This window comes from Typopeltis vanoorti, chromosome 7 (assembly GCF_054136105.1).
Source record: "Typopeltis vanoorti isolate ZY-2024b chromosome 7, IOZ_Tvanoo_1.0, whole genome shotgun sequence".
Taxonomy (NCBI): Eukaryota; Metazoa; Arthropoda; class Arachnida; order Uropygi; family Thelyphonidae; genus Typopeltis; species Typopeltis vanoorti.
Window position 1 is genome coordinate 147,681,938 of NC_143555.1, and position 19,099 is coordinate 147,701,036.

Here is a 19,099-nt window from a genome sequence, read left to right on the forward strand (position 1 = left end):
AAGTTGAGTCGATTCGTGTGGTCACATCGCCATGGCGCAATTCTTGAACATGACTGATTTTATAGGAGTAAAACTTCAACATCTGATGTAGGATTTTTCACACCGCTGTGTATGCGATATCCGTTTGCCGGGATATTGCTCATGCACTGCTGGTACCCTGCACGTTTGTTATCTCCTGTTCCAACAATAGCAGTTGCAACTTGTTCAACTTGTTAATGATTGATCGGTTTGCTTCCCCTGCCTACCTGCACTGCTGGAGTTCCAGTAGTTTCAAATCGGCGAATCAGTTTTCGTAAGTTTGTTACGCTAATCGGTCCTTTTCATAAATTTTTCATATGCCGAAAATCACGAAGACAATCACTGCCATTATTGTGCTGCTGATAATAGAGTTTGACTAACAAAGCACGCTCACGTAAGGTAAGAGGCATCGAAAAGCACTTCATCTACGAATGATAAGAAATCTCACAGGCTTTCCTTTTATTACATGATCGCTCACAAGAAATGCGATAATGCAAACGAATGCATTTTACTCGGTAAACAGTGCCAAAATTTCCCCTGTTGGCGACTTTTGGTACTATTTTTTTTCCGTTAAATCGAATCCCCATGTTCCCTTGTGTACGTCTACCAAATATTGGTGTGTTTCGTCCAATACATTACTCGCTAGAGGGCTCCTTGACATTTTATAATCACCCTGTGTGTGTGTGTGTGTGTGTGTGTGTGTGTGTGTGTGTGTGTGTGTGTGTGTGTGTGTGTGTGTGTGTGTGTGTGTGTGTGTGTGTGTGTACTCCAGATGATGACCTTAATATGAAAGTCAAAATGTCGGGAAATTAAAATAATTATTTATAACATGGTTGTAGAGTCCATAATTTGTTTAAAATGAATTTCATAAGAACCTGCACCCATCCATAGATTCATTGCATGAAATTCACATAATATCTATTGTGCCCCCTCTTCAAATGTTTTCGCCAGCAAAGTGCAAACAGCAACCCATTCCTCTTATTCATCACACTCTAAGTGAAAAATGTAGTTCTTACATCCTTGCTCACCACATTCTTACTCAGTTTCCAGAGATGACCCCTTGTTCTGTCCCTTCTAGCTAATTGCTGAAAAATTTCCTCTGTCAATCCTATAAAAATTACTGAAACATTTTTCTTTGTTTTTCTGTCATATCCTTCCTACATTTCTATCACATTCCCTCTTTTTCTACCTATCTGCTAGCTTCTGCAAATTACAAATCTCAAATTATTATTGTAGGAAGCATTCCACAGGTCATCCACTTCTGAATCCTTTTCACATTTCCTCATCCCCAAGAAACCCAGGTTAAGTTGGTTGTAAAATGGAGATTCTGTTCTGCTCAAATCCAGTCCAACATATTATAACACTCACTCAGAATTTTCTCGCTAAATGTTAATTTATTAAGTATATCCCAAAGAATTATGTAATAGTTAGAAATAAAATTCAAATAAAGAAAAAAGTTCAATGTAATTTTTAGTTGTGTGTGTGTTGACCTTCAGCAGATTTTTCTTTTGATTTTTCTTTCAAAGATGATAATTTCATTCATATATAGTGATATATATTTGTCTTGTACTTAATTCAGTTTCTTTAACTAGTAAACAGATATTTGCGTTTATTCGTATTTTAAAATTGGCTGTTTTGAATTTTTAATTAATCTATTTTAATCTCTATACAACACTACTTTTTATTTTTGGACCCCCCCCCTTTACATCCAGAATGGGATCTCATACCATGTTTTGCTACATTTTTGCTGTCTTTTGTTCTTGGACTAGAGGTAAGCTTTTTTTTTTTAAATAAGAAATAAGAGTTTATAATCAGAGAGTAAATTGTTATTACATTTCAGTGGTGTTCCTATGGAATAAAAATTAAATTATGGCCAAAGTGTTGTGAACTATTAAAATTGAAAACTTACAGAAGAACTGAAACTGAAGTTTTGCACTTGGTTAGACAATAATAAATTAAGTTTAATCCTTTATCCAAGTGTAAATATCTTCAGGATATTTGCATCTGAAAATATCTTCAGGACTGCGGTAAGTTGGTACATCCCTTGGCAACTTGTAGCAAAGCTGGATCAAGCTCTCATCACTCCTTGTCTCAGCATCTCCCATAATGCAAAGCACATCTCCTTGCAGACATGTACACTGCTATGCATTAAGGGAAGGGTCACTACCCAGACCGGTTTCGACCTTTATTTAGGTCTCGTCAGTGGGAAGCAGACCCAGTGGTGATACTAAGCCAGAAGCAGTGGAGAGGTCATATTTACCTATACAAGTTAACAACTTGTATAAGTAAATATGACCTCTATAGGTATAGGTAAATACATTTTGGGCCCCCAGAAAATGCCTATTCCCTGATCTCTATAAGTCATCCACATTTGCTCAGACAAATTTATTTCCTACGCCAGCCTGGGCTTCAAAGACAGAGTCAAACTCAGCCTAAAGATGGTTATAGAGTATCAGATGCTACTAAAATAATTCGCTTGAAATCGGAAGCCGTAGGTTTTCCTTTTTGTCTGTTTGCAGTCATGCCTGCTTTCCTTTCTTACTTAGGATATCCCCGCGCACATATATGATCACCAGGTTCGTATTTTTATGAAGGGTCTAGGTCAGTTAATATGGTCAGAAAAACAAGCATGAATTGTAACATACAAATTGAATGAATTCATAATTAATTACAATACAAAGACAAAATTGATATTAATGCTAGATTAAAACTCTTACGTTTCTCTCACTCTCTCATTCTTAGATAGATATGGATTTCTTAATCTTTACAATACTATTTCTTTAACTTATCAAATATTTAGTTTACAACTTAATAGGAGCCAGCTAGGTATTTGGCACATTATTAAACTCCCTCAAGTAGGTCATGACAGAATCTCCAGTAAATTAACAGTTCTCAGAATTCAGTCTAATGGTATAGAGTCATTCACACATATAATAATTCTTCATGCTTATCCTTATCATAAATTCGAGATACACTTTCTTCCGTTTCTGTTAGTCAAATTCTCTAAAGGGCTGGAATATGTAAAAGTACTTATCTACACTATCTCAGGTTCTTTCGGGATTTTCTCCGTCCTTCCTTCTTACAAAGTTCTGGCTGCCTTGGTTCTGTTGCCACGTGGGAATCACATTCTCTCCCTGGATAGAGTGCTCAGTTTCTTTACTAAGGATTTACGTCGATGTTATTCCTTACCGACAGTCTGCATTCAAGATTTGCTGTGTTCTGTGGTGGTGCCATACTGGGTTTTCTCGGAGATCAGCTCTTAAAGATAAGAACTGAATCACGATGACCACTCGAAGCACACAGTGAGAATACAGGAACAAACAAAATGGGGGGGTTTCAATTCTGTGTTGCAGGTTTTATACGCTCCCCAAGAGTGCCACCTTTCCGAGTTTGACCTCTCCCTTCACCCTTCTGATTCGTCGAAACCAGTCTTAGTGGCCCTTCCCTTAATGCATAGCAGTATACATGTCCACAAGGAGATGCGCTTTGCATTATGGGAGATGCTGAGACAAGGAGTGATGCGAGCTTGATCCACCTTTGCTACGAGTTGCCAAGGGATGTACCACCTTACCTCAGTCCTGAAGCTATTTTCAGGTGGTGTAAACTTTGTTTGCTTACACTTGGATAAAGGATTAAGCTAAATTTATTATAGTCTAATCAAGTGCAAAATAAACTTTCAACAACTTTCTCTTAATCCATAGTATAGGTAAATATGACCTCTCCATTGCTTCCTGCTTAGTATCACCACTCTGAGTCTGCCTCCCACTGATGAGACCTCAATAAAGGTCAAAACCGGTCTGAGTAGTGGCCCTTCCCTTAATGCATAGCAGTATACATGTCCCCATGTGCTTTGCACTATGGGAGATGCTGAGACAAGGAGTGATGAGATCTTGATCCACCTTTGCTATGAGTTGCCAAGGGATGTACCACCTTACCTCAGTCTTGAAGATATTTTCAGCTGCTAACTTTTTTTGCTTAGACTTGGATAAAGGATTAAACTAAATTTATTATATTGAAAATTATTTATTAATTTATATTTATTTATTTATTAATTATTTATTGAAATGTATTTATTATATTGTCTGCCTCCCACTGACGAGACCTCAATAAAGGTTAAACCGGTCTGGGTAGTGGCCCTTCCCTTAATGCATAGTAGTATGCATGTCCCCAAGGAGATGTGCTTTGCATTATGAGAGATGCTGAGACAAGGAGTGATGAGAGCTTGATCCACCTTTGCTACAATTAAATTAACTTTATCCAAGATAAGCAAACTTTGTTTGCTTAACTTGGATAAAGTATTAAACTAAATTTATTATATTGAAGTCAATAAATAGCCTCCAATCAGTTTCAGTTCATTACTAATTATGTTGGACTGCTGATGGCTATTTACATTTATGTTAATATATGTATGCTTTTGATTTATACCAGTGCACTCTTCTATAGAAAATTGCATGCTTCATCTGTTGATGATCTGGTGCTGGAGTTCCTTAATTGATTTTTAGTCCACTGCTCAGGAAAATGAAAATCAAAAAATCTAGTGCAGCATAATGATAGAAGTCGGACAAGTTATGGGAAATAAAAATGACCTCACTGTTATATCCTTATTTGATCATGATATTAGATTAGTTACAAGGTTTGTAAAAAATGCTCTGAAATGACTGCAGGATAATTTTTAATACTTTAAATCGTGCAAAATCTTAGAGCTGTTTCACATTGTGATGTAGATTGCTAATGACGAAGCATCCACCATTGTGCTGGTTTGCAATTTTTGTCAAAATATTGTCAACAGTACTAGCCATTGGTGGCAGTTTCCAGCATTCACTATGTATGCAATGAAGATGATGCATTTTTTTTTTTTTTTTTAATAAGGCAAAATAATGTGTTCTGTTGGATTTGTTTCTCCATTATCATTTCATCACTAATGTGATGGCAACATTTTGTTGACACACGTGAAATGCTCTTTGCTTAATGCATCTGATATCATTTCAAAGTTAAATGTGTATATTTTTCAAATTATTAAGCAAATATAATTTTCCTTACACATTTCTGTAACATTTATATATACTTCATAAAAGACAACCTCTCTGTGGCCATCCCAACTGTATAATAAAAAACAGGCAGTGATTCACCGTAATACAGTGGTCTGAAACCTAACGTGTCATTGGATTGGGGTAACCTTAGCTCTATTCACAGTACAGGCATACCCCAATCCAATGATGTTAGGTTTCAGACCACTGTATTATGGTGAATCATGATGACCTGTTTTTTATTATACAGTTGGGATGGCCAAAGAGAGGTTGTCTTTTGTGAAGTATATATAAATGTTACAGAAATGCGTAAGGAAAATTGTATTTGCTTAATAATTTGAAAAATATACAAATTTGATTTTGAAATGATATCAGATGCATTAAGTAAAGAGCATTTTATTATATGTGAATTCCACACAATAAATTTTGCAAACCTATTGTACTTTAGTACTGTTAATGGGCTAAAGGTTGGATAATCCAGAAACCCTGTTCTAGAGACCAAACTTGAAACTTTTCCAAGCCATTTCAGGCCTTAAGTAAGATGATAGTCTTACACCAGGCAGCAAAACTTGTCTATTGCCTGAAGATGAATCCAGAAACCATACACTAGCCAAACATGATTCTTTTTTAAGCTATTTCAGATCCCTATAAAAAGCAGAATGATGATTTAATCTGAACGGTAAAAATCTTCTGTCACCAAATGAGATAACTTCGTGAATTCTAGCATAAAAACAATGAAGTTATTAAAGAATGCAACTCAGGTAATTTTTATTAGTGGCAAAAATTTTGACTTAGTATGAAGTCTATCTTTTGTGCATTATTTTAATAAACTTACTGGAATAGAATATTTAAATTATAACAATAAAGCATATGATGTGATTCACATTACATTACAATAGTGAGCTAGAGTAGAGTTCAGTAGGTAATAATTTTTATTATCATCATCATCAAATTCCTGCCATGTACCCTCAAGTGGTGTACAGGATATGATAGTACGACATGAAAAAAATTACATCATTACTAACTTCCTATCTACAATTTTCCTCCAAATCAGTCTGTTACTCGTCAAGACTCTAACATTATCAGATCTTATATTTCTATCGTCTAAGGCACTTTGTACCGTATCAATCCACCTATATCTTAGTCTTCCTCTGGGTCGTTTTGCTGCCAACCTGGCAGAGAACACTTGTTTTGCTAATCTTTCCTCTCCAATTCTGTTTAGGTGACCATACCATCTGAGATTAGCTCTGCTAACGCATTCCTGGGTGCTGACAATGTCAAGTTCTTTCCTAGTATACTTGTTTTTAATATCATATTGCCATTGATGCCATCTGTTCATGCATATAATTTTTCTCAGGACTCTCATATCTGCAGTCTGTCTTTGGTCAAGTGTTTTACTTCTGACCTAGCTCTCAGATCCATAAGTTAAAACTGGTTTGAACACTGTCTTGTATACAGCTAATTTAGTGTTCCGACTAATTTCTCTCTTATTCTGTATGAATTTATTCAATTGACTTCCCACCATACCAGCTTTGTTGATTCTGTTGTCTATTTCTATATTTAATTTACCATCTTCAATAAAAATCGTGCCTAAGTAGCTGAAATGTTTTACTTGTTCCACAGGTTCTCCATTCATAACACAGTTGACAATTTCAGTGATTCTGTCTATTTTCATTGCCTTTGTCTTTTTATTGCTGACCTTCATACCATATCTATTACAACAGCTATTCAGTTTAGTCAGAGAATCTTGCAGACTTGTAGCGGATTTATTTAGAAGTATAACATCATCCGCATAAAGCAAAGAGCTGACATTAACATCTCCAACTTTGATATCATGTTTAATACCACTTAACATCATAATGTGATCCATATAGATAATGAATAACAGAGGGGATAATGTACATCCTTGTCTCACTCCAGATTTAACATTAAACCATCTTCCTGTACTTCCTTCAATTCTAACTGCTGACTTACAACTCGAATAAAGACTAAGTATTGCTTGATATAATATCCCATTGACACCATATAACTGTAGCATATTGAATAGCTTCTCTCTTGGCAGCTTGTCATATGCCTTTTCCAAATCGACAAAACTTAAACACAGATCTCTGTTATATTAACATGCTTTCTCGACTATCTGTCGTAAAGTGAAGATCTCATCCTGACAGTCTCTATTTGGCCTGAATCCAGCTTGTTCTTCACCAAGCTTTTCTTTGGAAGAAAACTTGTTCTTCACCTGGTGTTCTTCACAATCAGGAATTCGTCCCTCTGTCCAGGCTTTCTGAACTATGCAGTGCAGCCACTGTAAGACTCTTATATCACCATACTTCAGCATTTCTGGTCGAATATCATCTACTCCTGCTGCCTTTCCACATTTCAAGCCTTTGATGGCTCTTTCTACTTCAAGTATGGATATGTATTCCTGACTGCATGCCTGGTCAGTGTTTTTTATCACTGTGCTGTCATCACTGCTTGTTTCATTTAGCAGTTTTTCAAAGTAATTACTCCATACTTCAAGGATATCTTTTTCTCCCATTTTCATGTCACCTTTATCATCTCTAACTCCTTCAACAACCTCCAGAATATTTTGCACCTTCTTGATATTTATTTTCTATGTTCTTACCAAAGTCCTCCCATGACTTTTCTTTAGCTAGTTTTACACAGTGTTTCGCTTTCTTACATTTGTCTGCATATTCTCTAAGAGTAAAAGCTGACTTATTTGCCAGGAACTTTTGATATGCTTTCTTCTTTTCCTTCACTGCCTCTTTAACTTCCTGCATCCACAAGGGAATTCTGATTTTTTTTTTTATCCTTTCATACAACCTCACCACATGCCTCTCTGGCAGAATCAATCAATGTTTTCTTCAGAGCTTGCCACTGAATCTCCAAGGTTTGGTTCTTGTTCTCAAACAATTTAATTTTTTCTTCAATAATCTTTGTGTATTTTAGTCTACAGTTCACATATGAGAGCTGCTCAACTTTAAATGAAATTAAGTTTTATCTGGCTCAAAACTCAATAGTGATCACTTCCAATTTCAAATCCTCTGTACACTCTGGTATCCTGCACCAGGGAGAAAACGTCACTATCAACAATAACATAGTCAGTGAGAGTTTTCTTATTCCTTGCCTCTTCTCTCCATGTGAATTTGTGCCCATTTTTATGTTGGAACATGGTGTTAGTAATAACCAGTCCATGTCCTGAACAGAAATCCAACAGGTATTTGCCATTATTATTAGCTTTGCTCTTTTCTCCAAATTTTCCCAAAACATTTTTATATGTCTGACAATCACTTCCTACTCTGCTATTTAGTTCTCCAACAAGGACCAACTTTTCCTTTTTCATTGTGTCATTTGCTTTTTCTAAAGCCTCAAAAAATTTCTCCACTTGTACCTTAGTAGAATCTTCTGTGGGACCATAGGCACAAATCCGTCTCATTGTCCAGTTCCCATTCACATATTTGTCCACATTACTCTACTTGAGACTGACTGCCATTCAAGATTAGCCTCGTATTTTGTGTTGAATACAATGGCTCCTCCTTCTTTTCCTTGATTGTCATTGCCTGAATATAACATTTTGTATTTACTGCTCAAAAAGTTCTCACCAGTTTTTGTCTTTTTTGTTTCAGTCACCCCTATTATGTCGATCTGGCTTATCTAATTCCTCAGCTAGCCCGATTTCTTTGCCATTCAGACTTCTTATGTTGATAGTACCAATCTTTAACTCTGGTGATGTTGAGTTGGGGTTTGTTTTCAGATTTGTTCCAGTAGCTGACTTTTCACTGTTCACTGTGGTTCCCTGGCGAAAACAACGGGGTCCTTGTTTAACCAGGCGATGGCCCAGCTGGCATGAAATTTTGTCAAGTTGTATCATCGTTTTTTATTTTGGTTTAACCAATAAGAATGCAATTTGGTAGACTAAATCCCAAATGCCATCCCATCCTCGTTCGTTCAGTATTCAAGTAGATACTCTACAGGGTGCACTACGAGAAGGTGGGGATTGGACATTAGGTAAAGAAGCCCTGGTCGGTTCTCTGCATTTCTTTAAAGGCTATGTGGAGGTCTCTTCTCAGTTATACATCTTTTACCCTTAAGCACCCATATTTTTTTAATATGATTGCCATTCATGAATGTTTTTAAATATACTTATACATTTAGTGTTCTCAGTGGGCTAAAGAGTCAGATAATCTAATTCCTCCACTTTAGAGAACAAACAATGAATATTTTCAAGCTACTTTAGCCCTCCAATAAGCAGAGCGATGGTTTGTTACAGAGTGATAAAAATCATCAAATAAACTTTCCCTAAACATCCATGCAGTAGTGGAATTAGAACCCACATCCTGTTATTTGGAGATTGAGCATCTACCCAACTGTGTTAACTGATGAGCCAAGATAGCAACAATGGTATCTGTTTTAAAAAAAAAAATTCCCAAAGATTTAAAAAAAACATATCATCACTGTAAGTAAAGTTTCTCTATGGCTATAACTATGGCTTCCATCTTATAGAAAAAAAAATAATGAAAAACTGCTGTAATCACTGTTCTTTACCTCCTCAAAATATCTCCTGGGTTGTTATTTCTTATGTTTAATGCTTTGGAGGAACTTGTAACTTTTCTTTCTTTTTTCTTGTGTTCTTCTAAAGAAAAGTTGGATCATTTACCCATGTAATACATACTATGGAAATCAGTTAAATTGTTTATTTTGCCATCTTTTGAGATGGCAAAGTACATTTGGTGCTTTTGGCTTATGTAGTTTGCGCTTAAGATTTCAAGATTATAATACAGCTGAAGTTTAACTGATGTTCAAATGCCATCGAGCTTTCTTAGCACAGTCATGTTCAATGATGCTCTTTGGTTAGAATGACCTAGATTTGAACCTATATCATTCTAAAATGTGAAGAATATTTATTAAGGCTTTTCTGCTGAAGGTGAGTCTGCTAGTCTAGTTGCCAGAATAATATTTAATTGACACCCATGTTACACTATGCAGATAGAATTAACTGCCCTATCAGAGCATTAATCAGGTTTCAAAGAAGCAAGTTGCTAAACAGCTGTGACAAGCAGTGTAGTAACTTGTATCCCATTTTTAATTGCCTAATATGCAATTAAAAATGGGATAGGTTCAAATATCAAATGATTGGGAAACCACTTGTTATGTGAGATGGCCATATGTTCAATAATTCATAATTTGTATAATTTCTTTCAATAAAACTTTATGCTTATGTGGTCTAGTCTCTCTAATTTTCTTGTGAAATATCATACTTTGTATTCAGTATCATATAAATCTGAAGATTTTCCACTAAAAAGTATTTACTATATTTTTCATTTCAGTATGGTATTTTAATTGGTGTAGGATTATCTATTTTAATGTTGCTCTACCAAGATGCTAGGCCAAAACTGATTATAGAAGAAAGAAAGGTAAGCATATACCATGTTTACAGATCAAACTAAAAATATTTATAGCTATCAAAAAAAAAAAATATATATATATATATATACATATACATATATATATGTTATAAAATAATATTTTTTGTAAGTAGCATTTTTGAGTGTTTCTCAACCATATTTTTAACTCTTTAAATTGATTTTTTAAAAGAAAAGACAAAAAATATGCACCACAATGTACACAAGATGTCTATCTCTCATTTTGAAAGGCTAAAACCACCTCATCATCCTCTTAAAAAACCAGGAGTCTGCAAAATCCATTAATCTTGCGAGATTTGCTAAGTAGCACAGACAGGAAAATTTGGAGAAATATGCATGGCTGAACACCAAAAAGATGTACAATACAAAAGAGAACAAAAAATGGGTCTTGCTTTCCATACCACGATGTACTCTGGCAAAAAACAACAATGTCATACATAGAAAACAACTGCTACATAAGAAAATTTAAAGAAGCTGCTAATATGCTGAAAAACTCAACCCAATGCAGTAAAAATCAAGGTTTAATTCTCCATCAAGTGTAGTCAGTTCTAATAAAAAATCTACCTCGATCTGAGCTTGGACTGTATGAACGAGAACAAGAACATGTGACATCGTCCAGTAATGTTCAACATCGTTAACATTTTATATCTACATTCTGTTATTTGAGTTTACGAATAGCCAGATGGTTATGATTTGTATTTATTAATTTCTCTTGTTTAAACTTTAAGTTATACTATTTACCCCTGAAGATGTAAATCCTATGATTTATGAAACTTGTCAGGAACTATTATTTTAGTATATTGTATAACTGAATAATAAAAAATGTGGTGTAATCACTGAAATATGTCTTTTGAACCAGTTAGCCACAGAAGTCTATGCCTGCAAATGATTCTACTGTTTCACTACTCACTAAGCAAAGAAAAATGTAGTCATAATGCCTTTGCTAACTGCTGCACTGTTACTCGTTACAGTAGTCAATAATAATAATATATTGCATAGCAATATATTATTATTATTAATATTATAATGTGACACCTCCAAGGAGTCCAAAGACTCATAGAGGGAGGCCACCTATTCTACAACTGTCTCCACCAACGCCATCTACTGCCCACCACCACAACTTGTATTTCCATATGTAATCACAAACGTCCATGCCCACAGCGGGATTCGAACCCGCAGACTTTTGGCAGGAAAGCAGATGTGCTAACCACTCGACCAAACAGGCCAGCAAAATATCTTTTAATATCTTGTTTCTTTTGGCTTAGTCATCCTCCATCCTGATTTACGCTCACGCATAGACTCACTTTACCATGTCGGCATTCGAAACCAAAATCCTTACGGAATAGGTTGGTTATTCCTTATTCCAGGAGTGTCTTATCTCTGTAGAAGTGTGTGTGTGCACGGGGCCGGTTTGTCTGTTCTGAGGAGCAAAAAAACCTGAGTTTCCAGCTGAAAAAAACCCTCTATCTCCGTATGAGACTGGCTAACTCACATTTAGTCGAAAGAGACCAGTTAACATCATGGACGGGAATCGAACCTGGGTCTTTCTGACCAAAAGGCGTCATCTGAGCTACGGAGGATCTTCTTTAAAACATGAGTTGCAAAAAAAAGAAAACATTATGGAAAGAATATAAAGTATAAGGTGCTCGTCATGTTCATGACCAATAAAGAGCACAAGTAAGAAGGGTGACTAATATGTTAAGGAAAACTAAATGAGAATGTGAGCAAAATTTATATAAGCAGGCAAAGGTACACCATACAACTGTAGCATTTATTCAAAATGCTACAGTTGTATGGTGTCAGTGGGGCATTATATCAAGAAATACTTAGTCTTTAAGTTGTATGTCAGCAGTTAGAATTGAAGGAAGTACAGGAAGATGGTTTAATGTTAAATCTTGTGTCAGACAAGGATGTACATTATCCCCTCTGTTATTCATTATCTATATGGATCACATTATGAAGGAAAGTGGTATTAAACCTGATATCAAAATTGAAGATGTTAATGTCAGCTCTTTACTTTATGCAGATGATGTTATACTTCTAAATAAATCCACTAGAAGTCTGCAAAATTCCCTGACTAAATTGAATAACTGTTGTAATAGATATGGTATGAAGGTCAGCAATAACAAGACAAAGACAATGAATATAGGAAGAAGCACTGAAAATATCAACAGCATTGTGAATGGAGAACCTATAGAACAAGTAAAACATTTCAGTTACTTAGGCACAATTTTTAGTGAAGATGGTAAATTAAATATGGAAATAGACAACAGAATCAACAAAGTTGGTATAGTAGGAAGTCAATTGAATAAATCTATATGGAATAAGAGAGAAATTAGTCAAAACACTAAATTAGCTGTATACAAGATAATGTTCAAACCAATTTTAACTTTTGGATCTGAGAGCTGGGGTAGAAGTAAAACACTTAACCAAAGATTAGAGACCACAGATATGAGAGTCCTGAGAAGATTAGAGGTGGTGTTAACAGATGGCATCAATGGCAATATCATATTAAAAACGATAATAAAAGGAAAGAACTTGAGATTGTTAGCATCCAGGAATGTGTTAGCAGAGCTAATCTTAGGTGGTATCACTTAAACAGAATGGGAGAGGAAAAATTAGCAAAACAAGTGTTCTCTGCCAAGTTGGCAGAAAAAAGACCCAGAGGAAGTCCACCTATATTTTGGTCTTCTATATATTGATACGGTTAAAAGTACCTTAGAAGATAGAAATATAAGATCTGATAATGTTGGAGTCTTGACAGGTAACAGATTGATTTGGAGGTAAATTGTAGATACGAAGTTAGTAATGATGTAAATTTTTCATGTAGTACTATCATATCCTGTACACTCTTTGAGAGTACATATCAGGAATTTGATGATGGTGAGGAGGAAATCCTAAATTAGTAAGTAAAAGAAAGAATGATTACAGGAGGATAATTTTAATCAGTGCCATTGGCAGGAAAGTGGCAGAAGCAGAAGAAATAGTTGAGATACCAAGTAATCACATTGCAATGGTGTGTCATAACTGTGAAGATACATTGATTCTGCTTCTGCTTAATTCTGCTTATGTTGAGTCGGTGTTTGTCTAGTAATTGACTGTTTATTGTTTGCCATAGTTCCCTGACAAAAACAGCAGCTGCCTTGTTTAACCCTTGCCCATCCAGCATGACCATCACTGTCTTTTGGTTTAAGCCAGTACAAAATACAATTTAGTCAGCTGAGTCCTAAATTGTCTGCCCATGCTTCAGTAACCAAGTAGACAGTAACAGGATGTACCATGAGAAGTTGAAAATTGGGCATTACATCAAAAGTCTTGTTCAGTTCTCCTAGCTTAAAAGGAATGAAAACTGACTTTTAAGGCTATGTATAGATTTCCAGTTATCCAACTTTAACCCTTAAACAATCCCATTTCATCTCTATAAATCTTTGATATTTGAAAACATACAAATCAAGAACTAGTTATTTCTACCAAAAAAAAAAAAAAATTAAAAAAAAATAAATTGTTTTCATCCTACATTAGATGTTCACTGGGTAAGGTGCAAATAACATTATTCTTCTAGAAATATTTGTTTGAAATATGAGATGGGAAGCCCACTTCCCTGTCTACTTCCACCCCCCTGCCTTCCATCAGTCTATCATAAATCAGCTCTTATATATAAATCTTCATTCTTCTCAAAAGTACAGTGAGTAAATATCTTGGCTACAATCTGTAAGTTATCAAATGTGTTTCACTAAATATCTCTAAATCAAGGTGAAACTTGCAGAATTCCTATTCCATGTGTTAAAGTTTCCCCAGAATATGGTGCAAGGATTCTCAAGAAATTTTACTTTAAAATCCAGCTATTTCCTAAACTAAAGACAAGTTTTTTTCCTTTGTTTCTACCAGTGCTTATTAAGTCTTATCAATGTGGATCTCAGCATTCTCTGTATGAACACTGTACAAGTGAAACTAATAATAGATGTTGTTTCTGTAGCTGCAGACTGTTTAGTAAGCTTACAACACACTAGATATTTAAGAACAGTAAACTACTTATAATAAACAGACTACCTTTATTCTTCATTTGCATTGAGAATAAAATCAGCTGATTACTTAAGAACAAAAAGTTCATGTACATCATTTTGGTACATGTCCTTGACTTAGGACATATGTAATTTATACGACTACTTGGTCAAACTGGTCAGTCAGCTGATAAAACTTTGTAAGTCTTGCTTAGTGCAATATGGAGCCGACACCAGCCACGGGATCCTGTGGAACAGTACCAAGTTGCTCCTTACAAGTATTTTCAAATATGAATGTTTATTCAAAGACTGAAACCTATTACAGTATTATATTACTAATATATTACAATTGCATTAATTTTTTATAAGTTCCTAATATCATTATAGTTTTAAAGCTAGTGTTGCAGGCAGCTGCATCTAATAGAGATATCATTGTTACAGCATGCAGTTATAATCTGTTACATATAAATTTTTTGCTATTGTTCTTCACTATATACATACTGAAAATATTTTGTGAGACATATAATGAAATATCTGTTAATTAAATAGATTTTCTTGTTAAGCAGCCACAAAGAGCCAATGTCTTTTTTTTTTTACTTCCTGTTTAAAGTAAAACAAAGTTCAATATTTTCATAGAAGCTCATGTTGTAGCTTTGCCTTAACAGGAATACAATGAAGTTGGCAATTAATACCTGTAACAGCCTACCACTGTAAAGAAGCAACAGTTTAAAATGATGCCATCTGGTAGCATTACATTAAAAATGAACTAAAAAAAAAAAGATAATTATCTTTTGTTGGTTTTGTATTACGACTTTGCATTCCTAGATATTTTCATAAATCTTAGATCTCAAATGGAATATTGTATGTTTTTTAATGAACAAGTAAAATCAAATATCTCTTCCATTGAAAACTTTCTTATTATAACAGCCTTTGTATGTTTCACCTACAATTTTTCCTCTGATATTTTGGGTATCTGTCATTTCTGTTCTGAAATATTTTCTATATCTGATATGAATAATAAAGATGATAATAGCAGATGTCCTTGTCATGCTCCAAATATAGCTTGGAAAGGTAATGTAGCTAGAAGCAAGATGTCTCCTACATAAAGTCAAAGGAAAGAAAGAGATTTTAGTCTAACTGATAAGCTTAGGCGTTGCTGGTTATTCATTACTTATTTTTTCACGGTATTAACAACACCACAAACACTTTTATCAACAAGGATGTTTTATTAACGCTAATATTTCGCTGATTTTCAAATCAGCATCATCAGAGCACAACACACATGTAAACGCGACAGTGAGTGAAACAATATAATTGCAGAAAGACAAAAGATCTAAAGTCCTATTTTTGGCGCCCTCTAACGGAAAAGAAAAAAAAAAAAAAAAAGCAGCAGCAGTTATCCAGGAGTTTTTCTTAGGATAACCGTCTCCCAAATTTTTGGCAAATTAATGCAACCATATTTGTTAAGGTTGGGAGAATTCTTCAAAGCCATTGCTGACTCAAAAAATAGTCTTTCAGATCTATAACGACTCCTAAATAGCACATTCGTTTTTCTCCATCTAATCCTGTGTGAAGGAGTGTCCAAAGCGTGGTCTGCCAGTCCCGACTTGCCATCCAGGCAGACCACGCTTTGGACACTCCTTCACACAGGATTAGATGGAGAAAAACGAATGTGCTATTTAGGAGTCGTTATAGATCTGAAAGACTATTTTTTGAGTCAGCAATGGCTTTGAAGAATGCTCCCAACCTTAACAAATATGGTTGCATTAATTTGCCAAAAATTTGGGAGACGGTTATCCTAAGAAAAACTCATGGATAACTGCTGCTGCTTTTTTTTTTTTTTTTTTTTTTTTTTTTTTCCGTTAGAGGGCGCCAAAAATAGGACTTTAGATCTTTTGTCTTTCTGCAATTATATTGTTTCACTCACTGTCGCGTTTACATGTGTGTTGTGCTCTGATGATGCTGATTTGAAAATCAGCGAAATATTAGCGTTAATAAAACATCCTTGTTGATAAAAGTGTTTGTGGTGTTGTTAATACCGTGAAAAAATAAGTAATGAATAACCAGCAACGCCTAAGCTTATCAGTTAGATTAATGATTCTGCACGGAGAAGATATTGTTTACAAAGCGCGACGGTTCGGTAAGTTGAAACTGAAATTGTCCAGAAAATTGAACCGGTTAGCCTTCCTTAAACGATGCCGCGACAACGATATTATTCCATCCTTTCTGAAATTCAAAGAAAAGTTGCAATCGGCAAAGGCACATCGTATTTATCGACGGGCGAGTTTAGCGCTTCTTCGAGAACAAATCGCCGCTACTCGCATAGAGCTTAGTAAGCTAAACAGCGCTATCACAGCTCTACAACAAGAACTAACTAACGTGTTAAATCTTGAAATATGGACGGTCCTACAGCAGATCTCCGAAGTTGCAGCAAAAAAAGAATTCACAAAAGTTAAAAGCAAGCACCTAAAAAAATTTGAACTACTACAACAGCGCCAACATACGAAGTCCCGACCGCAACTTCGACGAGACCACGTGGTCGTAAACCTATCGTCGGAAACACTCACTGAAGAAGCCAAAAACGCCCTCAGTTTAGGACATAACTTTGCCGTCGCGCCCAAACAAATTCCTAAACTCGAAATTATGATGAAAGTAGAACGGGGTATCCACGATCTTCCGCCAGCAATGGCCAACAACGTGCGACTAGACATAGCAAGTATTATAAACAAAGCTAAGCCTCCAAAAAGTAATATACCACATAAACAAATAACTGCCCTAAAAAAGTTATACAATAATAAAAATATTATTATTACAAAAGCCGATAAAGGAAATGCAACAGTTATCATGAATAAAGAAGAGTATAACAAAAAAATGCAAGATCTCATATGTGACAGTTCTACGTATCAAAGTATACATCGAGACCCTACAATGACGCAAAAGAAAAAAGTCCGAAAATTACTAAAAAAAGTGACATCATGGCCCAAAGAAATCATCAGGAAAATAAAACCAATTCATGTTAAAACACCCCGCATTTATGGATTACCAAAAATCCACAAAACTAATGTTCCCCTACGCCCCATAGTTGATAGCATAGATAGTCCCACATATAAACTGGCCCGGCATTTAGCGAAGTCGCTTGCCCCTCTTACTGGCAACTCCTCTACTTTTGTAAAAAATTCTATCCATTTCAAAACACTGGTTAAAAATCTAATCCTAAAAAATTCAGACATAATGGTTAGTTTCGATGTCACCTCCCTATTTACCAATGTACCACTTATAGACACTCTTGAATTAATCAAGTCTAAATTTCCCCCAGATATTTTTGAATTATTTCAATTTACCATGAATGCAGGTTACTTTACATGGGGGGGGAAATTCTACAAACAGATTAATGGTACTGCTATGGGTTCCCCCCTCTCCCCCCCGTTAGCAAATTTTTACATGGAACACTTTGAAAACAAAGTACTTACCACAGCTACATACAAGCCACTAGTGTGGTTGCGCTATGTAGATGATGTGTTTGCCATCTGGCCCCATGGACAAGACACTTTGGATGCTTTTGTCACCTACCTAAACAGCCAACACCCCAAAATTCACTTCACAGTAGAAAAAGAATCAAATAACTGTTTACCATTTCTTGACACATTAGTCACCCGCCTTTCAGATGGATCACTATCTTTTTCTATTTACAGGAAGCCCACACACACAGGAAGATACCTACATAAACAATCACATCATCATCCAGTCCAACAGTACGGCATTTTAAAAACACTGACACACAGAGCCAGAGCCATTTGTTCTAACGATACAGCTCTGACCACTGAACTCCAGTACCTGCGCCATACGTTCTTAGCCAACGGCTACAATCCCTACAAAATAGAAAAAATACTACATAGGCCCATTACTTTGCCCCCCCCTAATACACAAGAATACAACATGACCATTTCTATTCCCTATATCAGAGGTACATCGGAAAAGATAGCCAAAGTATTGGTGAAACATGGCCTTCGCACCACCTTCAAGCCTCATGTCAAGCTGGCAACTCTGATCCGCTCACCAAAGGATAAACTTCACCCTTTAGCACACCCAGGGGTGTATGAAGTTCCATGTGACTGTGACTTGGCCTATTATGGGCAAACAGGAAGATCAGTGAACATCCGCCTGGAAGAACATGAAAGATACATTCGCTACTATTACTATGGCAAGTCGGGACTGGCAGACCACGCTTTGGACACTCCTTCACACAGGATTAGATGGAGAAAAACGAATGTGCTATTTAGGAGTCGTTATAGATCTGAAAGACTATTTTTTGAGTCAGCAATGGCTTTGAAGAATTCTCCCAACCTTAACAAATATGGTTGCATTAATTTGCCAAAAATTTGGGAGACGGTTATCCTAAGAAAAACTCCTGGATAACTGCTGCTGCTTTTTTTTTTTTTTTTTTTCCGTTAGAGGGCGCCAAAAATAGGACTTTAGATCTTTTGTCTTTCTGCAATTATATTGTTTCACTCACTGTCGCGTTTACATGTGTGTTGTGCTCTGATGATGCTGATTTGAAAATCAGCGAAATATTAGCGTTAATAAAACATCCTTGTTGATAAAAGTGTTTGTGGTGTTGTTAATACCGTGA

At 35.6% G+C, this 19,099-nt stretch overlaps 1 protein-coding gene across 3 annotated transcripts in view; it reads left to right on the forward strand.

The window, feature by feature from the left end:
* The window catches only part of LOC150105176 (sodium-independent sulfate anion transporter-like), a 255,432-nt gene that overhangs the window by 161,489 nt on the left and 74,844 nt on the right, over window positions 1-19,099 (forward strand). For all 3 annotated transcript variants that reach the window (XM_090395526.1, XM_090395528.1, XM_090395527.1), the window contains 2 exons: window positions 1,731-1,789; window positions 10,373-10,459. In XM_090395526.1, the coding sequence (XP_090251652.1) occupies window positions 1,731-1,789; window positions 10,373-10,459 (146 nt within the window). The remainder of the gene's footprint in view (window positions 1-1,730; window positions 1,790-10,372; window positions 10,460-19,099) is intronic.